The 27,586-nt window shown below is 38.9% G+C and overlaps 1 protein-coding gene across 1 annotated transcript; it reads left to right on the top strand.

Annotated features, from left to right (window-relative positions):
* Positions 1-10: 10 nt before the first annotated feature.
* Positions 11-26,896, top strand: LOC115630532 (villin-like protein quail). The gene is made up of 7 exons (XM_030527136.1): positions 11-575; positions 23,551-23,760; positions 23,832-24,034; positions 24,114-25,035; positions 25,165-26,190; positions 26,396-26,587; positions 26,653-26,896. The coding sequence occupies exons 1-7, from the start codon at positions 549-551 to the stop codon at positions 26,764-26,766; spliced, it is 2,694 nt and encodes an 897-aa protein (XP_030382996.1). The 5' UTR covers positions 11-548; the 3' UTR covers positions 26,767-26,896.
* The last annotated feature ends 690 nt before the right edge of the window (positions 26,897-27,586 follow it).

Here is a 27,586-nt window from a genome sequence, read left to right as displayed (position 1 = left end):
TCAGTTACAGACAGACTTTTCACGGGTTAAGTGAACGCGAACGCCGCGCATACGCGTTACCAATCTTTGTTTATTTTACCTTTTGTTTTTGCTTCCGCTCACAATTTGGGTTAATTCGGCTCCGAGATTCTGCACTTCTATATTTCCGTCATACAATAATCGCCAGTAATAACAAATAAAATTCGAGTCGTAATTGCGCTTCATTTGGAGCTGGTCGTGCGCGCTCACCCCTTCTCCCTCTCCCTCTCTCACACGCTTTACATTTTTCTCTCAAAGTGTGTTTAGCGGTAAATTTGCAACAACAAAAAATTAGTATAAAAACACCGGGCCATAAACACAACAAACGTGTAAAAAGAGTGCGAAAAAATTAAAATTGTTTAATTCGTTTTGGCTGTAATTACAAGCCACATTTGTCGGCAAATAAGGCATACACGTACACGCACATACATACATACAAACAACAAAAACAGCAACAAGTTGAAGCTGCTGCATTTGGGAAATATTGGCAACATTTGTGACAAAGCGGCGAGAGAAGCACACAACAGAATATGCCACCATTTAATTTTATTAAAGATGTGAGTGTTAAATGAAATAGAACATAAATAATAGTGATGATTCATATTTATGCCGCTCTTCGTATCTAGTACTAGTATGTGTCTCCCAATCTACCGCCATTTGTGTTGTACAATGCGGCTGACAAAGTAAATTAATTAAAAATTGAAAAATTGAACAAGTCGTTCTTGGACACCAACAACCAAACTACACCCACACTGGCGAATCTGCAATGTCAGCAGATTCGTATGAACATACTATTTGTACATTAGTGGTAGTAGAAATGCTTGCTTGCAGCACAGAATACTCCGAATATTGTGCTCATATTTATTTTCCATATCACACGCTTGCCAAACAATCACCGAACGTGTCTAATTGGCAAGCCAAAAAAGTGAACAGCAACTGGAATACATATCCGATATGCGAAACCAAAGCAATTTAAATACACTCATATCTCATGAGATGTGCTGCCAACGAACACTATCTAAGCCATAGAGAAAAATAGTAGAATGTAATTAAGCGGTGCTGGTGCTGCTGCTGCTGCTGCTGTTGCTGTTTTTGATGATGCCCAAAAATAACTTCCGGTGATTAAAACAAGAGAACTACGCATAAAAATTCAAAATAAAAAATTCTGGCGCCATAAAGGTGGAAACAATCTTGTATGGCCCAGCCCCAATTCCAGTCCCCAGCCCAGACAGCTTTCTACTTCTACTAATTTTCTTTGGGCAGAGATTGTCTTGCTTACAATGCAAATGGGTCAATGGACAGTGTTTTAGATGCCAGAAGAGCCAGAAATAGAGAAACAGAAAAGCAGAAAAACAAAGACTAGGGAAATGATTATTTTAGGGTTTTTCTTGCTGGCTGCCACCGCTGTCTAATGAATTCCGAAGTATGTACATTAAAGCCACATTTTGTTTAATTTGAAGCTTTGAAGCTGCCCGAGCCCGTGTCCGAGTATCAGCCTGAGCCTGAGCCGTGTGAGTCTGCCTCTGTTGTGGGGAGCGTGATAATTAAGATGAATGACCCGCGACCGCGCTCTGACCGCGTCCAACAGCTTAGCTTGTTTAGAAAGCCGAGTATGGTGCAAGGCGTAGTTTGCTCAGCTGAACTGTAGCAGAGATTTGCATTTTTAGTATCTCGGGTTAATTGCTTGTTAAATAACTGTTAAAACATAACGGTCCGTTTTATTGTATTGTTGTAACTGCAACTGTCTGTTTAATTTGGCGCATAGCCACAGCATTGCACAAATAATACTTTTGTTTCTACCTACACTTATAACCTCTTGTTGCGCCATTGTATTCATTCATTTTGTAGTACTTTTTATGACCAAGAGTCGTACCTAGATCCATTATAAAGAAATTGTTTTGAACTTTGTTTCACCCACAATGAGGCGCTGTTGGCATTTTCGCGTGGGAAGGCAGTTCGATTACGATTACACGTAGCGTCTACAATTGCTTTGACTTTAAGACGCCGCAGACAGCAATGGTAGCAGTTTCTGGCAGTTGCAAAAAGGCAAAGGTGGAGCAGGCAGGGCTTAGAGATGGCATAAGTGCCCACAACTTTCCAAAATATTTGAGTGTTTTCGGAAAGGTAATTATAGCCAAAATAATGCTTCGCAATCAAATGAGTTAATAAATTCAGCAGCGGGAGTCTATGGACCTAGATTTCAGAACTCCATCGCGAGGCACAAGCTTCCTAACCATCGTTCAAGCGGAGTTTTAACTTTAATTTAAGCCGACATCTATGAAACGGCTCTGGCTCTACAGTCCTTTAAATTCTCCTCAACATACAATCTGATATCTGCAAACACAACAAATAAAGTGGATATTAGTAGATTAGAGACTCGCCCGGAACTATGTTGTACGGAAAAGTAATCAGAGGGAGAATAACACTGGTTGGGCAGAGCAGTCCAATGGCAGATAAAACAGTCTTCTTCCCCATGAGATACCATTTCAATGCTGAACTTTGTTAAGAGAGCAGTGCTCTCTTAGGCCGTTACAATCATTGGTAGAAATATAATTACCTTAATACTCAATAGTAAGAGAGAAGGGAGTTGCACAGCTTGTTGGCATATGATTGATGGTGGCGATATGAGCACAAAAACATTATCCGCTGTGATTTATGATGGACAACACATTACCGCGGAATTTTGATATTTTTACAGACCGATCTAGAATGTTGGTCAAACGGATGCATCACACCTGTCAGTTTCTGGGCAAGATAATAAAAGCATCTCCGTTCATACAAAAATGCACTCTAAACTATTTCTACCACAATATTATGCATAATTAACCTACATAGATATGAATTGTAAAACAGTCTGCAATTGCAAAATGAAAAGATGTAACGAACCTGAACGGCTTGTTTACATCCAACAAAGGCTGTTATGAAAATGGGAGGAATTTTAACTAAAGCATAATGCAATTCAGTTTCCTAAATATGGTGAGAGTGAGTATGGCCATGGGATGAACTTTAAATGAAGGCTCCATTGTTGTCGTTAAGGTCACCATTGCAAGCAATCCATGCAGTGGCGAAAGCAACAGCACATTGTGTGATTTTTATAATATTTATTATTTTATTATTTAATAAACAATGGGCTGTCGATACAGAATTGAGTAAATATATAAAATAAAGTACGTTGTAAATTCTAGTTAAAATATAAAAAATCTTTAAAAATAATTTTACAATTTACATTAACGCATCCGTCCAGCTATGCCACGACTTACAGACAAATTTGATGAGAGACCTTATACATTTTATTGAAGTATATCGGAAGAGTTATATTGAAAGTAATTCCGTGCAAGAGGTTGACAATTTAAGAGGTTAAGAGGTATTGTAAAAAAAGTTAAAGTGCAAATTCATGATTTCCCTACGGCCTAGTAGTTTAAAAGCATTTTTTAAGTCCCAGCCTTATTCTGTCTAGGTTTCAGATTAAAGTGGAATTGTTTGATTTTTGAAAACAAAAATTGTAAATAATTTCGTCTTGCCTTTGCACTAGCGTTTTAAAGCAAACCGAACAAACAAATATCTCAGTTTTTCTTTGAAGTCATTCACAAAGATATTAGAAATTAAAATCAAAAGTGTGAAGAACTTTCTTTCAACACAAAATTTATATACGAAATGTTTTACCTCATCAAAATATTGTTAAAGCTATAAACAAAACTGCAGGCATCCCTAGAATTTTTAGAAACAGTACTGAAAGTTTTTGATTGTAAAATGTGTGAGCATCAGATTAGTGTTCGCCACTAGGGCTGCACCTCATCAAAATAAATTTCAAAGCTACAGACAATTTTCACGCACAGTCTGTTTAAAAACAAAACTGAAAGTTGGGCAGGCTTTTGAAAGACGAGAGATGTTGATTAATGATGCCATTTGGGTTGCCTTATCAAAGCCAATTAACAATTATAAATGCTAAGCGAAATGCATTTGAACTACAACAAAAAGTAAAACACCTGTTATTGTTATGGTTGTACAGTTGTTTTGTGCATAAGAATGAGGCAGAAGTGATGGTGACGACATGCCACGCACGACATGGCCTGCAACTGCGTCTGAGTCTGCATCTGCGACTGTGCCGGTGGAAGAGGAACGCTGATAAAGTCAGCTGTAGTCTTGGGCAATTAACTTCACCGTCTAAGTCGGCCGATCTTGTATGACTGGATGTTTGTGATCGCATTGCCATTGCCGTATTCAGCGGCCTGACGCGCCGGTTCTCCGTCTAATGAAAAGAGTGCAGCATGGGGAGCTGGCGGGGATGGCATGGCTTAAAAAACGAATCGGCACACAATCACCGCTAGGGGCCAGCCAGATGGAATACTAAAAACCAAAGCGGTACATTTGCTATTGGTGCCGTTTCTGCAAAATGCCAATGCGCCATGCCAGAGCAAAGTGCAGCCGATGAGTCGTTGATGCTGCCGTTGTTGCTGCTGTTGTTGCTGTTGCTCTTGATGTTGATGTAGTTGGCTGTTGTTGCCGCCGATTGTTGCTACCAATTTTGTGCAACATTGGGACCAAATTGCACTTAATTTGTACAACAACAATCATGCTGAAACGTGTTTAGAAAATGTTTCGCATTTAATTTTTTTTTTTTTTTGTAGTTTTTGTTTTGTTTTGTTTGTGTTGTTTAATGTATCTATTTGCACTTTTTTCATACACTAAGTGTCTTTAATAGGCGGTGTTGGGCAAAGAGAGGAAAAACAATAGATTGTGGCAATACTATTTGAAAAGGAAAAGTCTATTGTCTAACTGCTTTTCAAAATGTTTCTCCTCTGACTTGACGTGCGTAATTATCATAAATTGCATTTTTCATCATTTTTTTATTTCTGTTTTTCATATGCTAAAAGTCGCACCGTTTCCAAATGGAAAATGCTTTGCATTTGCTTTCATTTTTTTACAACTACAGTTGGTTCACGCCTTAACGGTTGATTGAACTTGTTTGTCCGTCCGTCTGTCCGTCCGTCCGTTGCAGAGGGAAAAGTGTAAAGTGAATTGCTGCAGTTGTTGGAGATTTTTGAAAGGCCTCACATTGTTGTTGACGGACGACAATACAGAGGGATGACAACCAGCAGACAAGCGCGGCATACTCGTATTACGAATATAAACAGGCAGCAGTCAAAAGCTTAACCTTGAAACCAAACGCTTAGCCTTAAGTGTAACAACAATAGAAGCTATATACTATACCCCATAAACCCACATCCACACACATAGTCATACATACTATATGTATAGTATAGTTTGTAAAAGGGCAAACCAATTAGTCGTGGGCCTGCAGCTACTAACTTCTTTCAGTTTCGAGTATTGGCCAACAAAAAACAAATTAGATGTGAAAAGGAAAAGCAAAATGAAATAGTTTAAAACCGATTACCCATTTTGTACTTAATTGCGGCTAAAGTTTGTAAAATTGGAAAATAAATCATTGTGCAAAAGTTCGGTAAACCCGCCGTTAGCAAAAAATGGATGAAAAAAACTCACAAAATTTGACTGGCAGGCTGCCTGATTTTCACCATGTGGCGATGGCCAAACCCAAACCTACAGCCACATTTTGATTGCATTGGAGGCTGTGGTGGTGTGTTGGCTGTTAATGATTATTGTAAATGTCAGTTGCGTCTTTATGTTTAAGTCATAAATGCGAAGCCAGCCAAGCAACCATCAACCAGGCAACGAAACAGACCGTGCCACAAATGACAAATCCAAACGAAACTTGAGCCCAGCCGAAGAAATGAGCGACAGATATATAAGTTGTACACTGAAGAAAAACTTATTGTATTACCTAATAGTATATATATAGTCGATGATATTGTGTGGCACTTCATTAGATATGTCAACGAATAGAGACAAGCTATATGTAAAATCAGTTTATAAATAACTAACTCCTTATATTAAATTCCATTTCCTATTAAAATATATAAATGACTTAAATTTATATAAATTATTTGTTCTATAACTAATGATTTGCAATAAACCTTATCAACAAAGACAATCTATATGCCAAGTAAAGTTTTTTCTCAAATCAACCAATGACAGTCTAGCTGTCAAGTTACGTTTATAAAAAAAAACTATTTTTAGATTCAGGACAGCTTTCTTTTTCACCGACTTCAGGAGGAATATACGACTGGGTGAACCAATGTTGCTGATTCTTTTGTTATTTGAAAGCTGGTACTTCCCATTTCAATTTGGTCCAGTTCTGACGATGGCATCCATGAGAAAACCATATAAGTCCTAAATGGACGAATAAGTCATTTCACGCCAAACGATTTCGATGATTCTTTTTTTTACTTCAAGGGTATTCGAAGAGTTTGGTTAGGCTCCGCAAAGGAGGACGCTCTCAATTCGACTGTATTTTTGATTGTTACCTTAACTTTCCACTGGATGAATCGGTTTTGATGATTCTTTTTAGTATTTGAAAACTGCTTCCCGTATGGTCCCATTTCAATTCTGTCCAGTTTCAAGCAGGGCAGTTTGAAAACATTCTTTAAATCATATTATATTCTCAATTATAGAGAAATTCTGTTGCGGAAAAACCAATAAATAATCGGAATATGACATAGTTTGTTCTAACTTAGATAGTCGATAAAAAAGTGACCCCGATGTGTAGCCTTAAGCGTGCTATGCTGCTAAATATCAATAAAAGTTGCTCATCTTTGCTGACTGAAGCAATTCGCTTCAAATAATCGAAATTGATAGAAGTTAGGAAATCCAAAGCCGCAAATCAAGTTACCATTTCATTAACATTTATAAATATGTATGACTTGAGAAAAGTGAACTTGTTTTAGCAAAAAAAAAGTCTATTAAAAACTATCAATCCCATAATACATAAAGAAAGGTGCTATGTCAATAAGCCAATAAAAGCCATAAAAGTTGAAAATAAAGCAAAATTTTGACTTTTTCCAGTGTACAATTTCCTACGTATATGGATGATTGCATTTGAAAAAAATTATACAGTTTCCCTTGGCGTCCACTCTATTGTTTTACATATACATAGTAGCTTGTGTTTACATACATAACTCGTATGTAGCTTGCAACTTCTCGGACAAGCTCTACAAATTCTCGTGTACTAAACCTTTCTAGCTGGGCACGATACGCATTAAGCAGGAAAAGAGAAGGAATATGTGGAGCCCATGTTGCTTAGCCCGCCTCAAACCACAACAGAAAATGCTGCGCTTTCTGCTTTTCGCGCCGCAAAAGCAAAACAGACAAGCAAGACGATGCGACTCCGACGACTCGCACAGCAAAGAGACACATAACTGATAATTTCATTCATGTTCCATTCGGTTTCTGAGTCACAGTCACAGCCATAGCGATAGCCATAGCCAAAGCCATAGCCAGCACTTCCCACTTGACGGCTTGATGTTGCTTGGCCAGAAACGCGTCTGGCAGTCTGCATTTGACTTTTGAGCAGCGACGACGCAGTCGCTGGAAAACGCGCTATTTCTTCAAACCTGGCTTAAAGTTAAAACTTTAACAACTTTTGTTGTATCGAATCGCGCGCAAACTTTAACAAAAACGGGGTGCGAGTTGTTGTAGCCAACTTATATCAAATACAGGCCATAGATCTGGCTATATACTAGATACTCGTATTTATAAATACATACATATGTATATCACAATTCGTTTTTACTTTCATTCGGTTGTCAAAGTTTTCAAAAATCGTGCTAAATTCTAAATTTCTAGTTAAGCTCAGTACCAGAATTTGTGGCAATTGTGTGAGTGTTGTGTGCGAATTTTCCAAGCTCGAAACTGTTTCAATCACGAACAAGTTCGGCGACATTCGCTTTTCAGAGACTGACTCCCAAAAGGATTTCACTTTGTGAGTGTGTGGATAGCCACCAGCACGATCACCACAGTCATCAGCATAGAGCCAGTTGGACGGCCAGACTGTGTAAACTAGTTCAAGGCTGCGCTCAGCTCAGCTCCTCTGCGCTTCTGGTATTGTCCCCGCATTTAAAAATAAATAATAAAAAGCTGCTACTTCAACTTAAAAATGGAGCTATCGCCAAAAGAAACGGTAATTACAGGCTTTTCATTTTGCATAATTATGTGCCGTCTACTTATGTCTCTTTCTCCATTTCCATCTGATCACGTCGCTCTTTGGCTCTCAGATGCCGGCGACAAGTTGATTTTGTGGCCTTATGTTAATTATAAGCTGATAAGCACTTGTCTATGCAATTTTATTGTTATTAATGCGCGTCCGTATTGGATTAAGACAACGAATCATTAATGTATTGACAGGTTTATCAAAACACAGACTGCGCGAACCAAAAAATTTCCCCTACAATAGATTAGATCCAAACGAGATTGAAACAGAATTGAATTTTAAACAGACATAAGATTCACTGCCTCTGATATACATACATATTTATAAACTATGTACAAACCTTATTCAAATTATTTATTAAAATTGCGATTATGTTAAGGTCATGACCAATGGGAAACCAATTAGGAGCGGGATTTTTAAACAAACTACTGATATTCAAATGCATTTAAGTCCATTAACTTTATTTAAAATAAACATCTCTTTGTAAAAGCTAGAAATCGTACAAAGATACAGTATTTTCAAGCAATTCACACAACGACGACCCACAAATCTAAAATTTGTAAAGAATGAAAAAATAATATTAAGAAAGGTTTCACTCTTGCCATCGTTTTGTCAGAATAATTGCTGGGCGCAATTTGTGGCTGCTTTTGGCGCATAAATGGCGTATCTGCGTATCTGAAAACTGTGAAAGTTTCTGTGGCATTGATGAGAGGTGGTCAAAAGAAAAACAAGCTCAATATTTGCTTTTTGCACTATTTTTATTGACGCGACAAATGTAGTTTAGCTGACAATGTTCGATGCTAGCTTCGCTCAATCAATCATTGGCTGGAAACGCCAGTTTTTTTTTTTTCGAACGACACAATCACCAAACGAGACTGGCACCAAAGTCAGGCCAGACATCGCCTAGGCGAGGGAACCAAGCAATTGCCATTTACAGACAATAATTAAAATGTTTTCATACAGTTTTCAGCTGCTTTCATGCTACACATGCCTCAGATGTACATATTGTACATATTTATGAAAAACAAACAATTATAATTATTTTTGTACTGCTTCCACGAAATATGCCGACAATGATGACGACAATGGGGTAACATCAGCCATGTACTTGGCACTGCTAGACGAAGCATGAACAGGTTGTTTGTCACTGCTCGCATAATAAAAACCACGAATCAAATGAAAAATTAAAAATGAAAAGCTTTATTACTATCGTATTGTGTGTGTGTCTGAAAAGAGTCTGCCACCTGTAACGGGTATAGGACATATCCCAGTAGAGTAGGCGAGATGGTGTGTGTATGTTGGAGAGCGCACGCTATATGTTCCGGCTCGGGCTCGTCGGCTAGTGGGTGGTGTTCGAGGTCTCTCCAATCATACGGCCTTTCATTAAGCTTATTATTTAAAGTTAAAGCGTGCTGTGGGGAAGCCAAAAAAAAACCGGTAAAGATATACATGAATATGACTAACAAAAGGATCGCGGGTTGGCAGACCACGTAACACAAGTGAACACACCTCTGGTATTCCCCTGATGGTGTTGAGGAAGTATTGGCCCACCCATCCTTGGTCATTTATATCCAAAAACAATTAGGCAAATGACCCCTTTGAACCTCTACATGCTGTGGCTAGCGGAAATCAATGTTAGGCGGAATTTAAGCGAACATTATAAACTTTTTATTAAAAACTAAAATCATAATTTTCAAGGAATTCCAAAAAAAAGTGACCGTACATTAACCGATAATAGAAATCTAAAGCTAATTATCACTGGATTCGTAGCCAGTAGCAGAATAGGTAAACATATGACTGCCTTAAAATACTAGTGTAAATATAAATTGAGCAAGGTGAGTAAAGCAACGGCTTGGCTGTAAGAGATGGTTAATAATTGAAATGGATCGTAATATAATAGGAAAAAAATTTGATGTAAGAGAAAGTGTTGATATTTAAAGTGTTATAAATTCTTGCATCGCTTTTTTTTTTTTTTGTAAAGATTGGCCATAAATTTAAGTAAGTAATGACCGCAATCAAGTATAACGTTATTACGGTGATTTAAAAAAAAATAATAATAATGCGGAAATTAGACTTTACATGGCCAGCAGGCAGACATATGACGCATATGAACAGGTGTTTTATTTATTTTTTTTTTTTGTTTTTGTACGCGTGCTCTTCTGCATGAAAGTAAATAAAATTCAAACGGTTCTACTTACAGTTGTCGTCCAACGTCGAAAGATCTTTCCGTTGAGGCGCTCTGCATAGGCTCGTTGCTGCTTACATGCACATTAATTATGATTTTTAATTTGTTTGTAAAATTTTATGTTGAAATTTTGGTTTTAAAAACATGCACTTTTCATACCTTCACTTGTCGCCATGCTTAATAAAATTTTATTTCGAAACGTATAGTCAAAGGGGTTTTTATTTGTTGTTTTGCCTTTTTTTTTTGTTGCCTTCTCTTTTTCTTTTTTTTCTCTTTGGTTTTCACTTATTTCTTTTTTTTCCCTCTCTACACCCCCGGCCGTGCTGCTTTGCTCACATCGGATATAGATCAATTTAAGTATAAGGCCGTATACGACCCAAAAAAAAGAATATAAGACGAAAGAATAGAAAAAAATAAATGCCTAGTTCTCTCGGTTGCACTTTTTTTGTTGTTTTTGCAGGGCCCACATTTGTGTATAGTTTTACATAAATATAGTTTTTATAATTTTTTTTTTTTTTTTTTTTTACGCAGGCACTCTTCACTAAAGCCACCTGGGGCTTCGCCACCTTTTCGGTGCACGGAAACGCAACAAAAAAAACAGGTGCCCTAGCTTAAGCCGACGACCGTCATATCGGATATGATCCACGCAACTGAGGCGGTGATTCTTTTCGCCGTTCCAGTGGCCTGAGCGAAGCGCCGATCTCGTTTCTAGCACGCCTCCTTCTCCCGTGCACTTCCCTTTTCCTAGTCGTCGCTCTAGCAAGTGCCCATCAAAGCGATAAGCAAAGGTTAATGCCCTTTCTGGGGATTGGACTTTTTATTAAGTGCCAATTCTGCACGAAAACAATGTACAATGAAGAAATAGCATTAGCTTTTGCATTTTATATGCGAATAAACGGAAAAAGTAAAATTTACCCGATATCCGGAAGTGGCACCAGGCAGAATTCCTTTTGCTAACACAATTGAAGTGAAAAATTACTGCAAATTCTCCAAATTTGTTGCAGCAGGCTTAACGCTTTGGCCCAGCCGAATTTGAAACGGACTATAGGTTATACTATATGTATGACCATATATTTGCCAGCCAGAGTATATTGGGCACAACCTGCTCCCATGCGATCTTCAAGCGAAAAGAAAGTATCCGGATGCCGAGGCTACGCAAGAAAACTTTTCTTTGCGGAAATTGCTTCACCCCCTCTTCTGACAATCTCCCTTTGACAGGTCAAGGTTGAAGAAAGGGCCACTGACAACTAGCAAATATTGCCACTGAGCAATACTGAAAATAACCCATAGGTGGCCGATAGCCGTGCGGCTGCAGAAAATAATTTTTTTTTGTACATATATAAAAACAATTATGGAAAATTTGTTTGTTTCGTCTGCTAAGGCAAGAATAATAAAAATGCGATCATAGGCAGTTGGCGCTAAGACGAATCGCCAATTCAAACCGTAACTAAACAAGCAGTGCGTAAACATAAATAGCCAATGAACTGCTTGACTAAGGGAATGCAATTTAATTTACGATATTCGCCGCCAGCGTCGTTACAAATTCCCCCCTGCTAAATTCAATCTTGGGTTTCAAAGCAAACGCAAGATTGAAAACACCAGACGCTGCAAGAAAACAAATTCTTACTGACGCAAGTCTTTCGCATGATAACGACCCAGTATTTTCCCTTGCAAATTTTCGACCTCGTAATAAGAATTTCCAAGTTTACGTCGAACTCTCGCTTTCACAAAAGCTGGTCCTAACTTTGCATTGTATCCGGCTGGAAAATTACTCTGTTTAAAATTTCTAAGGAAGATTTCTTGTCCAACTGAATAAGAAACCTCACGCGACCGCAAATTATAGATTTTTTCGTTCTTCTGCTGCTGTTTCTTCATTGTCTCAAGCGCCTTACTGCGCACAATATCGAGCGAATCCTCTCTTGAGAAAACAACCGCTCTATCCTCAATAAGACGCAACGTTTTAAGCAACTTGTACGTTGAACCTGAAGTAATCATATGCTGACCAAAGACCATGTAATAAGGTGTTGTGCCGAGGCCAGAGTGGACAGCAGACCGTAAAGCGCAGCAGATACTGCTCAAACTTTCATCCCAGTCTTTTTGATCTGGACGAATATACGAACGGATGGCTGCTATAACTGAGCGATTCACGCGCTCAGAAGCATTTGCCTGAGGCGAATGCACCGCTGTAAGTGAATGGAAAATTTTGTTTTCCCGCAAGAATTTTTGAAATGCTTCAGATTTAAACTGGGAACCATTATCCGATACTATAGTTTCGGGCACCCCAAATGTATGAAACAATTCTTGCTGCATGTACTTAACAACCGTTTCTGCATTCAATTTCCTTACTGCCTTCAGAAAAACAAATTTAGAGTAATGATCTAAAACAATGAAGATGGCAATATTTCCGCTGCGTGACCGAGGATATGGACCTAAAAAGTCAACGTATAAACGTTGGAAAAATCTCTCAGACTCCGCAGGTTTGCCCAAAGGTGGTCGCATCGGAAAATTCGGTGCTTTTGTCATCTTGCAAGTTTCGCAAGCATTTACGTACGTCTTGACATCATCAACAAGACCAGGCCAAAAATAGTAACGCCGGACTCGTTCCAACGTTTTATGGATCCCGCCATGTGATGCTAACGGATTGTCATGGGCATTGCGGAGTACTTCCTCGACCAAGTTCTTAGGTATCCACAATTTCCAAGCATAATTGTCGTGTAGCTGATCACCCGTTGTATGCACGGTGCGCCTATACAGCATATTGTCAACCACCTTCAAGTCCGGAAACTGGTCATTGTTGGCTTTAACTGACTCGACCATATCCAGATAATCAGCTGACTTAAAATGTTCTGAGTCCAAATTTACAATTAGGCCCTTATTATAGTCAATTGCTGCTAATTCGTCCTCGTTTACGCGTGACAGCGCATCTGGCACAATATTTAATTTGCCTTTTCGATGCTCAATATTAAATCGAAAACCCTGCAGTTTTAACGACCAACGCGCTAAACGGGAATGTAAATCGGTTTGCGACATAAGCCATTTTAAAGAGGCATGATCGGTAATGACTGTAAATTCATGCCCTTCAACATACGGACGAAATCGTTTGATACATACGATGGCTGCCAAACATTCCTGCTCGGTGACAGAATAATTTCTTTGGGCCTTGTTTAATTTCTTAGATACGAATGCAATCGGCATTTCGTCTCCTGCTTCTGACTTTTGTACAAGAACCCCACCTACTCCTGTCTTGCTTGCATCGCAATGTAAGTAAAAAGGTTTGGAAAAATCGGGACTGATCAAAAGTGGAGCAGAACTAAGCATTGATTTTAAAGTTTCAAACGCTTTTTCTCCTTCGACAGACATAGTAAATTTACGCTTTTGCTTCAGCAAATCTGTTAGTGGAGCAGTGACTCCAGCAAAGTTGTTTATAAACTTTCTATACCATCCGGCCATACCAAGGAAACGCCTTAACGCCCTTAAATTCTGAGGTAAAGGAAAATCTACAATCGCTGACACTTTGCTAGGGTCTGTGCGTATTACTCCCTCTCCGATTATGTGGCCTAAGTATTTTACGCTACGCATACAGAAATTGCTTTTTTCGCAATTTATTGTCAAGCCGGCTGCCTGTATGCAAGAAGCTACTTTGCGCAAAACATGCATATGCGCCTGAAAACTATCTGAAACCACTAATAAATCATCCAGATATATAAACACCTCATTCCTCAGAGCCGCTGGTATTACCTTGTCCATCAAGCGGGACATGGTTTGAGGAGCATTGCAGAGCCCGAATGGCATGACCTTAAAATGATATAAAGGTCTACCTGGTATGGTAAAAGCGGTTTTGTCGCGAGATGCGGTATCGAGTGGGATTTGCCAAAAAGCATCTTTTAAATCCAAACTCGTTATGAACATTGCCTTTGGTAGCCTGCTTAGTATGCCATCAATTTGTGGTAAAGGATATGCATCCTTTTGCGTAACTGCATTCACCTTTCTACTGTCTAAGCAGAGCCGCACTTTGCCAGGCTTTTGGACCAACACCACAGGCGAGGACCAGGCACTGTCTGACTCCTCAATGACATTTAGCTTCAACAATCGATCGACCTCAGCATATAAAAGTTTTTCAACCGCTGGCGATACTGGAAAATGTCTTTGCTTTATTGCCTTGGCGTTGCCCACATCTATAGAGTGAGATACTAAATGTGTTTTACCTAAACCAGCTACGGCAAACGATGGAAACTGCGCTATAACATTCTGCAATTCCGATTGCTGAGCCAAAGTCAAATTGTGTGTACCCCTATCTACTTCTGCCAATTGCAAATTAGATGGAAGTAACCCAAAACTGTTCCAAAAGTCTATGCCCAAGTATAAGTCTTGACTAAGAGAAGGTATTATATGGAATACAATGTTCTTTTTCTTATCATTGTATTCAATTGGTAATGTCACTCGTCCCAAAATTGTTTGACTACTGCCGTCCGCAGTGCAAGCGTTGCCAAGAATCTTTTTGAGTCCTATCTTGCTACGTATAACTTCCTGGGCCAATTGTCCACTAATACAGCTCATTGATGCTCCTGTATCTAATAAGCCTGAAACAACTCGACCTAATATTTTAATATCTGCATACGGACGTTGGTCCTTAGCATTTTTGCCAATAGCCGAGATAACTTTCGCTGCATGCCAAAAAGATTTAAGTCTAGCTGTGTTGCGCGAACGTTTACCAGGATGAAGATACGTTGGAAAGTTGGCGGATTCTTTTAAAATCTGAATTCGGTGAGGCCAGCATGACGTAATGTCAGGCATAGTCTCAAAATGTGGTACGTCCGGTATATTTTCAACAATAGTTGAGTTTATTTTATTATGATACTGGTCTACAACTCCGTGTTTGTCGACCGAGAATGGTGAGCGATCTGAGGCGGTCGACTGCCTTGGGTGCTCGCTTTCGCGTTTTTTGAGCATCGCTGACATGATGGCTTGTAGGTATTTGCCACTCCACAACCATAACAAAACACTTTTCTTTTGGCAATACAGTCCTGATAGCGGTGACCCTCCTTCCTACAGTTCCAACAGACTAATGCTAACGCTTCTATATCTAAAGGAACTTCGTCTTCACCAAACTCAGAAGCCTCTTCCCAATTACCTCCATTGACTACTTCAGCTACGTTAGTTCTGAACGGAAGTGCTTTACGATAAGTCTGCGTGCGATTAATGCTTTCCAAAAAGCATTCGCGCCTGCGACAAATTTCCCGCAACTGCTCAACAGAGTTGATCTGCAGATTCAAAATTTCATGCTGAATTTCTGGTTTCAAGTTGCGCCTCAAAACCTCAACTAACGTTTGCTCCGACAGTGGAGTTTGCAAACGGTCAGTCAGCAGCACAATCGCATCATAAAATGCATCAAAGCTTTCTTTCTCGCGCTGCTTCCTATCGCGTATTAATTCGCGGATATCCACGTCGGTGCGAGTGTCCCTAAATTGTTTGCGTAAGGCCGCGCATAACTCTGGCCAACGTATATGTCCACTGGACTTGTGAAAACGCCAGAAGAAATCGCTAGCTTTTCCCTCAAACAGCGTACTAGCATTTCCGCATAATAAATCGAAATTTCCTTCCAAAGTTTGATGAGTCAAAGCCTCAACCCGGTATAAGAAATTATCAATAGACAAACTACTGCGTTCACCAGAAAATCTAAGTTTCCAGCTAGTAATGATTTGGCCAACTTTATCGGGTCTACTCAACAAGCTAGAATTGATCGAACGGGGCGATGCATTAGGAGGTGCCGTTGATGGTATGTTAATGGCATTGTTAGAGCCAATGCCCAATAGTTGTTGCAAAGAAGCGGTCTGATCTGGTATTTCTAACGATATGTTTCTTGATTCTGCCGTTGCTGCAGGGGCCGCTTGTGTGGCTGCCGCTGGTGCAGCTGACAATTGAGCTGCAAGATTTTCTTGTAGTAATCTCCCTATCTGACCAGTTAACTCCAGCATTAATCCAGTCTGCATTGCTTTAACAGCTTCTGCAATCGCTGCTCCGACCTCAGGAGAAAGGCTTGAATTACCAACAGTACTGAGGTTGACGGTATTAGGTGGGCTTGGACTAACACTAGTTCGCCTTGCCTCACTGGACGTGCTAGCCGAACCTTGTTGTCGAGATTGTGCCCTTGTGTTGTAAGCCGAAGTTGTTGGCTTGGCCAAAGGCTTACTTATGCAAACCTCTCTGCAAACGGGACATAAATTTGAGGCATGGACATGCGTTGTAATGCATGCCTTATGGAATATGTGTCCACAAGTCACCCTATATGTTTCCAAATCCTGTAAGTTGCCCTTGCATAAAAAGCAAAGGTCAGTTGCCGATTCGGCACTGGTTTCTGTAGACCGATTTAGTGGCATCTCGAAGCTACTATTAATACTTCAATGCATATGCAAGCAAAACACTTGCAAGAATAAATGCAAAACAAAATCCCAAAACAAAACAGAGAAACTAAAATGTCAACAAAACCAAAAAAGAAATGTTGTTGTTGTCTGCACGTCAATAAAACTATTGCTGCAGCTTAAGATATAGGTACAACAAACCCAAAAGCGAAAAACTAAAAATTAAACCTAAACAATAAATATAGCGAAACGGTAACGATCAAAAACCAAAAGTCTATGATTTCACGCTTAACCAACAGCATATGTAGAGATTCTTATCAGTGTTTATCAGCCTGTGTACGTAAGTGTCTGCTTCCCAAAGCGGGGTAAGAGGAAAGAACACTGGTGTTTGTCGTAAGAACAACAACGCCAAACTCAACGCAAGCCAACGCTTGGCCGGTATGACGGTGTTATTCTGATGCCAAACCTACGTGACCTTGTCTTCATTATGAGCCGTGGCCAGGCGGCAATTACAGAAAATTAACCCAGCCTGTATTCCTAAGCACCCCATAACGCAAACAAAAAGTCTTTAGAAACCAATGATATTGAACTTTTTTACTATTTGAATGCCTACATTATCCGTGGTCAGTAGTCAGCTCTTAAAGCCGATCGTACTGAATTCCTATGCGTCTAATTGCAGAAACTCATATAATAAAAATAGAAAAAGGAATTGGTATCGCTTTAATTCCTATCAGCCGTGGCCTGCTGACATTTCAAAGAAACTATTCACCAGTATTCCTATGCGTCTGACAGTCACCAAAGCGGTACACAAGAAAGGACAGAAGAAATGGTTATAGATATACAGTGTCATTGCAATTTAAACAGTAGCCGTGGTCAGGCGTACCCTCTGTAGAGAACCAATCCCCTGCAGTCCAATGCGTCTAACTGCTAAATATACCTAAATGACGTTAAAAGAGATTTATTTTTCCTTACGATAGTTGCAATTAAAAGAAAACATAGCGATAACGATAAACAAAAATGTAGCTAAACTACAAAAGGGAAAAAGAAATTTAATTGCGACTAACGTACGAGAAGCTATTGTTGGAAAAGACTAAAGATTTTACTGCAGAAAAGAATAAAAAGTGTATCAGTCATATTTATGTTCTTGTGAAGCCTAACATTTGAAAGCCAAAAATACGAAATAAAATTGACAACTAAAAGTTGGGCTCCACACGTTGGGCGCCAAAATAATAAATGAAATTATAACTGTAACGGGTATAGACAATAGCCCATTAGTGTAGGCGAGGTGGTGGGTGTAAGATTGAGAGCGCACGCTAGTATGTTCCGGCTCGGGCTCGTCGGCTAATGGGTGGTGTTCGATGACTCTCATATCTTACGGCCTTTTAATTAGCTTATTATTTAAAAACAAAGCGTGCTATCGGAAAAGCCATAAAAATCGGTAAGTTGACACAAATAGGACAAAAAGAAGAAAGCTGGGTTTGCAGATCACAGGACACAAGTGGACACACCTTTGGTATTCCTCTGTTGACGTTGAGGAAGTATTGGCCCACCCATCCTTGGTCATTCATATCCTAAAACAATTATGCGAATGACCCCTTCAAACCTCTACATGCTGCGGCTAGCGGAAATCATAAGACCGGAAAATTTAAGCAATCATTATAATGTTTTTATTAAAAACTAAATTCATTGAACACCTTGTCTTTTCGAAGTTCCATATATAACCTAACTTTATCCAACGGCAAGTTAAAACTAGTTTTCAAGTCTTTCGCCTTAACCTTTACGACGAAATCAAGCCTATGAACATTTCTAATTAAATATCTAGTAGTAAAAAAATATATATATAAGTAGGTATAGCAAAGTGAGTAGAGCAATTGGCGTGGCTGGAAGAAATGGTTATTTATATTCAAATATTAAAGAAATTAGGGTAAGAAAATATAAACAAATATTTGAATTATATAAATTCATGCATTTTCCCCTTTTGGGATGTTTATGTGCGTGCCGATAATAGGAGAATTATGAAACAAAAGCCAAGACTTGGCATAAAGGCGTTAAGTTTGTTTTTATGCCTAGCAGGCAAGCCTGTGTTCCAATTGAACAGCTGATCACTTCCGTACGCATGCACGCAAGTAAGTATGAAAAATAAAAATTAAAACGGCTGTACTTACAGTTTTTGTCCAACGTCGAAAGATCTTTCGGGGGGGGACGCGCTGTGTGGGCTCACCGCTGCTTGCATGCATAATTTTTTTGTACTAAAGTTTATGTTCGATATTTACTGGGTGGGCTTTAACGTGTTTTTTTTTAAACAAACCAGAAAAAAAATTGTCGCCATGCACATACACATTTGTAGCTAACGAATTTTGCTTTGTGTATTATTTTTTTTTGTTTTCACTTAGGTATATTCTTTCCCACTTCATCACGCCATGCCGAGTTGCTTTGCTCGCGTGGTTACACATATGTACATTTAAATTTGGATTTAACACAGGGGAAAAAAAAATTAAAGAATGATAAGCGCACTAGAGAAGTTCATTTTTGCGCTGGACACATATATAAATATATATGTGGATATATATATAATGTTGCCTTTAAAGGTTGGGGTAGGCTAATTTATGCCTTTTTCTTTCCCACGGGCCTCCAACCAACACAACGGGGCTTTGCCAATTGCCCAGGCACAGGTTTCACCGAAGACAACACAAAAAAATCACTCGCACTCCGTTATTAGGCGACGTCCGTCATAGACGATATGACCCACGAAACTGCAGAGACGGTTCTTCTCGCCGTTCCAGTGGCCTGATCGGAAAGCCGATCTTACCTCTGGCACGCCTTCGTCTGGCGTACCCCTCCCTTAGCCTAGTCGCTGCATTAGCATGCGCGCATCAAAGCGACAGGCAAAGGTTAATGCCCTATTGGATTGGACTAATTATTAAGTGCCAATTCTGCACGAAAACAATGTAAATCGAAAAAAATGTGAATTAGAATTTGCATTCCAAATGCGAAGAAACGAGAAAAATAAAATTTACCCGATGTCCGGAAGTGGCACCATGCAGAAAAATCCTGTCGACAATAGAATCCTCCAATTTAGTTTTCGCCAATTTATATACTTTTTTATTCGCTGTTAATACTATCGTTGCTGTATTAGGTTGTAGGTTATAGGTACAAATATAATCTGTATAACCAAAAAGTTGATAACCCCGTTAGCGTGGATAATGCACAACCTTCCTCTAGGCGATCTCGAAGTAAAAAGAAAGATCCGGATGCTAAGGCCAAGCAAGAAAACTTTCTTTTACGGAAATTGCTTCACACCTCTTTTGACAATTTCCTTTCGACAGGTCAAGGTTAAAGAAAGGGCCACTGACAACTCGCAAATATTGCCACTGTGCAACAATGAAAATAAACAATAGGTGGCCGATAGCCGTGCGGTTGCAGAAAATTAACTCCCTTTAAAATAAGTAAAAACAATTGAGAAAATTTGTTTATCTTGTTAACTAAGGCCAAAAAAAAAATGTGATCGTAGGCAGTTGACGCTAAAACATAACGCTAATTCAAATCGTAACTACACAAGCAGTGTGTGTACATAAGCAGCCGAAGCACTGCTTGACCAAGGTAGTGCAATAAAAAAAAAATACGATATTCACTGCCAGCGTCGTTACACACCCAGTCCATCTGCGCGTAATGACTCTTAACGGTTCAGAGGCAACAGGTCGGGCTCATCAATGCGTATAGATTCATGGCTTACCCGCTCAATAACTTAATAAATCAAAGCAATAGCCAACAAATGCAGAAAGCCAATCAAATAACCTTTATATTGCATAATTGATCAACAAAGTTACTTAACGCAGGTGGTGGTTACCAATTTTTAAAGCATCTATCTACGCAGACTAAGCTGATATAAATATTTTTTATAGTGGCTCTTATTTAAAAAAATTTAATTACTTCCTTAACATTTTGGTACTCTTAGCCATGAACATTAAACATAGTCAAAAGGTAAAAGATAATTAGTCCAAGTTGTGGACAAATATTGTGTTCGTTATTAAAATGATACTATAAATCCTAGAAGAACAAGCAAGAAAGTCAAATGTTAGAAATATTATTTTAAACAACTTTTTCCAAGTCAAAACAACTGTTTAATATAGAATGCACTTTTTCTTAGTTAATACGCGGCTTACAAAAATGGTATTTTTAGTTAATCCTAAATCCTTTTACACACTTCAGGGGTTAATCAATTGTTACATTTTGAATTCTCTTTATAATATTCTTTAATAAAATGTTGGTTATTGCCCTAGCGTTTTGGCATTATTAAGAAACATAGAACATAGAAAAAAGGTAACCAAATATCAGTGGGACAAATATTCTGACAGATTACTGCTGTATATTGAAATAAAACGTCCTATTAGAACAAACAAGACATTCGAAATATGTATTATTTTTAGAAACTTTACATGTCAAAACAACTCTTGAACCTTTTTAGAGTGAGCCTGTTTGGAGTGTTATTTTTCTTAGGTAACACTTTACACTTCAGGGGTTAACCGATTTTTGCTTTAATAATTATTTTTATAATATTTTTTAATTATAATGTGGTTACTTTCGTAATATTTTAGCATTCTTAACGAACGTAGAACGTAGGCAAAAGGTAACAAGTTGAGGACAATGATAATTGAAATGAAACGTCCTAGAGGAACAAATAAGAAAAGTCAAATATTAAAAAAAAATTTAAAACTGAATCCAAGTAAAACCGTCTATTGACCTATTTAATATACTATAGAGTGTATTTTTTCTTAGTCAACTATCCTACGTAGATTTTTGTAGAATTAACATTTTAATATTTTAATGATTATTTATTTTTATTTATTTAATTACACTATGTACATGCCTATATGCTTATTTAATATTTTAAACTAAATAAATATGTATCTTCAACCAATCAAAATGTCGAGAAATTATAGTACAACAAATTACAACTACAATATTTGTGACAGGAATGAGAATGTTTATCTTTCTTTAAAATCGAGGGCGAGCCCAAGTACCTTTTTCGCCTGCTATGAAGAAGCTAAAATTATTACAATAGAATAAATAATAAAAATAAATAAATGATATAGTAATAATTTAAAAATTTATCTATACTATTCATTAATAGACCTTATGATTGGAAGTCAAATATACTTTTATACTATATAAATATGTTAATAAATATTTATCCTCCTCATCAATAAATTGAAATGTATAAAAATAATCACACGATATCAACAAAATGTATGATTATTTTTTATAAATTATCAATATGTATCTTCTACCAATCAAAAGTAAATGTCGAGAAATTACAACAAATTACAACTACAATACTTGTGACAGGAATGAGAATGTTTATCTTTCTTTAAAATCGAGGGAGAGCCCAAGTACCTTTTTCGCCTGCTACGTATACTTATATGCAATGCGAAAAATAATTTATCTCTGAAACTATTTGAACAGGATAAAGATAGATATAGAGAAGGTGGCCTACAAACCTCTAATTATTGGCAATCTAGTCCTGTTGCCTAATGATATCAATCAATGACTGACATCCTGCAACAACATTTTACAAATACACATTTCTAATAGTATCTAAATAAGAAATCAATTTAAACCAACAAAAATTTGCAGTGAATAGCCACTATTGGTGGTTTACTTTAATTTTCGCTATCGATTGCCAAACAAATGGGAAATTGAGATGCAACGATGGCGCGTCAAGACGTGTTTATTAAAACCGCCTCAGGTAATTGAGGTCTAAATTACATTCTTCGGTCTTGTCAGCAGGCCATGTAAATTAACTCGAATGACATCGCTACTAGCGTTTGGAGAAAATGGTCATCGTTGCTTGATTGAGTTGCAAAAACAGCAAAAAGTGTATCACTACTCGTATATATAACCTGATGCTAGCTAGTCCAGACATCTATTTAAGTAACCCTAATAAAGTTAGGAAGAGATACTTTCAGGCATTTTTTACTGGAAAATAAACACCTTCTATGTTATTTTAAGATGTCCAAGCCCTCTGTTTATTAAGTGCTCCTATTTATTGGAGATACTGCAATTTTATGCCATTTATTTCATTTTCCTTCACATAACTCAATGGTACAAAATATTTTCACACAAGTCGGTTATTACTCGTATATACCAACTTCAACTAAATCAAATTAATTTAAAAAATCTTAACTTAAATTCAACAAATTAAAAGCGATAACTAACTTATTATCTGTATTTTACCCTTCAGAATGTTTCAACATTTCATTAAACTGAATATGAACCTTTTTAGAGATATTAATAACTTAATTGATTAATACTTCACGATAAAATGTTTGTTGAAATTCAATTCTTTTAAGAATTTAAAACCGTATTAGGTTCTTCATGCCATAATGGATCTACATTTATTTTTCTATTTTTATTTTATTTAATAATTTTATAGGACTATTCCCTTATATTTTCACAAGAACAAGTCATTTAACACTTAAATTAACGTTTTCTTTACCGCTGTGGTTATGTTTTATATTATATAGATGAATTAATCATACACAAAATATATTTTCTAATTTAGTTCCTCAAGGAACTCCTGCTAGTTTAATACCATTCATAGTATGTATTGTAACTATTAGAAATGTAATTCGTTCATGAACATCAACTGTTCGATTAATAGGTTATACTTGTATAATTGCAGGACTTTTATAATTAATATTATTAGGAAATACAGGTCCGTCTTCTTATTTCTTCTTCTTCTTATTTATTTGTAACATTTTTATTAGTCGTTAAACTTGCTTTATTTGTTCTTGAATCCTCTGTAGCTATAATTAATTATTATCTTATGTATTTGCAGTTCTTCGAATTTAATTAATTAATTAACAACAACATCAATCTCTTTTTCGAATATGTCTAATTGCTCTATTCTCTACTGCTTGCAGGAGATTCAGCCGAATACGATACCTGACTTAAAAGTTGATGCAACTTTTCGGAAGGTACCCAAGAATGCGATCACCTTTGCGCTTTGGAAAATCGACGACGATCACTTGGAAGCCGTTGCACGGCCACAGTACGGCATTTTCCAGGATAATTGCGCCTACATTATATACGCGGCCAGCACTGTGGGACATTATGTTAGCCACGAGACCATTGTAAGTTGTACAGTTTAAGAGTTATCCTGTGCGGTTGTTCACATACTCCTGACATTACTCTCCACGGATAGACACGCGATCAGAAACCAAATGTGACACTGGAACGCTATATACACTATTGGCTGGGCAGCAGCGTTACTGAGCAGAACCGTTCGAATGTGGTGCACAAAATACAAGAGCTGGACTCCTACTTGGGCAATGTGGCGACTATTTATCGTGAGACCCAAAATCGTGAGAGTGCACGTTTTCTCTCCTACTTCAGAAAGGGCTACGAGTAAGTACAAAAGAACATACTTATGAGTAGCACAAATACATATAAAAAATATGCTGCTCATTCTGATTTCTTCTGATAGCGTACTGTCAAGCGCTCTGCTTAGCGAACCGGCTCTACCACGTCTCTACCAATTGTACGGCCGGAAATGGCTGCGCGCCATCGAATTGGCCACCATTGACTGGCAGCACTTCAACTCGGACTACATAATGGTGCTGAAGACGGAGACGGTTGTTTTCGTATGGATCGGACGGTCTAGTGCGTCCATCGAGCGACGTACCGCTCTTGCTTGGGTGCAGCGTCAGAAGATGGGCAATACGTCGATTGTAATTGTAGACGATGGTTACGAGCAGGCGATGACAGGCGAACAGAAGGAGCTGTGGAATAAACTGCTGCCACTGGGCAAACGGATTGTTTGCCAAACCAGCCAGATACACGAATACGAAACCAGTGCCAATGGGGCTAACAATAAGTTTCGCATTTATAAGTGTAACAAACGTGGGCGGCTGCATCTCGACCAACTGGATGTTGGTATGCCTAGCAAAGATGATTTGAACGACTCGAACGGTGTTTATCTCTTGGACAACTATGCGCAGAGTGTGTGGCTATGGGTGGGATCTCAGGTGCCGCAGGCCGACTCTCAGCTGGCCATGGGCAATGGAAGGGCCTTCGTGAAAAAGAAACAGTATGACAACAGCACTTTGGTAGCCCGTGTTGTTGAGGGCCACGAACCCGTGGAGTTCAAGCGCCTATTTGCCAACTGGCTTAATGTCTGGCAGGATAATAGGCGCAGTCACAAGCCTGTTTCGACCAAGTTTGGCAAACTGGACGCCGTGTCCTTGTGCGAACGACCAAAAATGGCCGCTGACACGCAACTGGTAGACGATGGCAGAGGGGAGCGTGTGGTGTATCGCGTGTGTGGCACAGATATTACGGAGCTTCTGCCGACCAAGGCTGTGGTCTTTTGCACAAATAGTTGCTATGTGGTCAAGTACAGCGTGTTGGTAAGTAGGACAAGTTGGCTGTATGTCCAGGCGACGGTTACGACGAGTTTTGTTTCCATAGCGGTTCAAGTTCTTTGAAATATTCCTAGGGACTCGGCTGGACTTATTTAATTTAAAAATCTTTTGCAGTGTGCCACGGTGGTGCCGGCGGATTTGGCTTCGGTGGGCATTCAAAACATCATCTATCAGTGGAATGGCTCGGAAGCGCCTGCCGAAGCGATAAGCAATGCCGAGCGCTTTGCCATTAAGTGCTTTGAGGGTCTTACCAGACCCGGAATGTTTGTGCAGCTGTACGAGTTCGACGAGACCCCGCACTTCTTACAGATCTTCGAGGGCAAGCTCATCATTATGCGCGGGCAGCGCAACGAGCTGTTGCAGCGGGAGAACTACACCGACTACAAGGCGAACATTCTGTTGGAAACGTTCCTGCTGAAGATCTACGGCGATGCCACATACAATTCCAAGGCGGTCGAGGAGCACCCATTGTCTTCGATCAGCTCAAAGGACTGCTACGTGATCAAGACCAGTCACGTGTGGGTGTGGTGTGGTCAGAGCAGTACGGGCGATGCCCGCGAGATGGCCAAGTCCGTGGGCGCACTGCTCGGTGAGAGCTCCCTGATGCTGGAGGGCAAGGAAACGAAGGAGTTCTGGCAGTCGGTGGCTATGTACTTCAATCAGACTCTGGTTATCAATGGTAACTCGTGCAACAGCAGCACCAGCAGCAGGAACAGCTGCAACGGCAGTAGCTCGCCAAACGGCAGCAGCAACGGTGGCAATGTTTCACCCACGCTCAGCAATAATTGCTATCTGAACACTTGCGTACCTTCAAAGCCGCGCCCGCCAGTGCAGCTCTTTCTGGTCTGGTGGCATCAGGGGGGCAACACGCTGCGCAGCGAAGAATTGCTAGGATTCGAGCAGCAGGATCTCAGTGCCGATTGCAGTTACATCCTGGATACAGGCAACATAACCTATGTGTGGCTTGGTGCCCATGCCATCAGCCTAGAGCGGGAGAAGTACACAGCGATGGCCCAGAGTTATATACAGAATGCGCCCTTCGGACGACGTGCCGCCACCGCCCTGGCTATAGTGAAGCAGCATGAGGAGCCCAATGTGTTCAAGGGTTACTTCGAGTCATGGCAGAACGATTTAGGCGAGGTAAAATACAGATGCCATATAGAATCAATCTAAGCTTAAATTTGAAACTTAACAATGAAAATGGAAATTCAACTTTGGAATTTTATAGTTGCGCTGTTAATACTTTTGAGAACTTATTGTCTTTACACATGCTATGAACACTGGTTCTAAAAAAGTTAGGCTGGAACTAATTTATAATATGAATTTCATTTTGATTTTTGTGTAGAAATTTATAACCTATGAGCGAATTCGAAAAGATTTGGCCAACTCTACTCCGACAATTGATACCAACAAAAGCTCTGCCTTGATGTTAAACAATTCACAAAAGGATTTCGATGGGCATAAGAAATATCCACTATCTGTTTTGGTGCAGGAAATAGACGTCCTTCCGCCTGAAGTCAATCCTCTAATGCGTGAGGTGAGTGTAAAGCACCTTAGCCCAATCCTTTACAGACTTAATAATTTTTGTATTACTCCCAACAGCTGCATTTAACGCACGACGACTTTGTGGCGGTTTTCAAAATGTCCTTTTACGAGTACGATGACTTGCCCAAGTGGAAGAAGCAGGAGCTTAAAAAAGTGTACAAGTTGTTTTAAACCATTTGTCCAGCAGGCGCACACACATTGTTGTATATAGTTCTTCAACGGCACACAGTTTTGGATCGCTTCATTATATAAAACTATTAGTTATCGAGCTTATGTTATATATTCCTTTTCGTAGACTTATTTATGAACATTTTTATGAAATACAAGAAAAGAAAGTGAGTGTACTTTTAAGGGTTCGTTTCTACTTCCTCCGATCCAGGTTCATCGTCGCTGTCACCGGAACCTATTTTTAAATATGCACATCAGTTAAAAATATATAGCATGCAACTGAGGCGATAAAATGAAAAACTTACTGGGAAACAATAAGCCCATAAGAAACTCGAAAATGCCGCCCAAAAGGTCCCACAACATGATTCGGCCGTCGTTCTTAAGTAAATGGTGGCCAGTGAGTCGGGAACTTTTTTTGCCACATCACCCATTAATGAGCCGTAACCAAAACGCAATAGCAATTTTGTACAATTTTAGACGAAATTGTTGAACTTGCCAATGCCAAGCAATAGCTATTGAGGCCACAATTGTAGATATTTAAAACCAATTATTGTGGTCCAAAATATGGTAATTTGAATTGCTATCGTTAAAGTGCTTAAATAAAAATCAGCATACGCGTTCGAGCGTTAAAATATTTGATATTTAAATTGTTTTCAAAATTAATTACTAAAGTTCAAAGTAAATAATTTGGTATTGGCGTAAGTTACAACTTTTATAAATAATAACGTGCCGGCAGCTGTTAGCCAGCGTTGCCACTGTGTCTGAACGGCTACTCACGATGCAGCGGCAAGATATGAATGCAGAGCATTTCATGCAGTGATGT

The sequence above is a fragment of the Scaptodrosophila lebanonensis genome, unplaced genomic scaffold (assembly GCF_003285725.1).
Source record: "Scaptodrosophila lebanonensis strain 11010-0011.00,11010-0021.00 unplaced genomic scaffold, SlebRS2 tig00001410-arrow-pilon, whole genome shotgun sequence".
Taxonomy (NCBI): Eukaryota; Metazoa; Arthropoda; class Insecta; order Diptera; family Drosophilidae; genus Scaptodrosophila; species Scaptodrosophila lebanonensis.
This window is presented reverse-complemented; position numbering and strand designations above follow the sequence as displayed.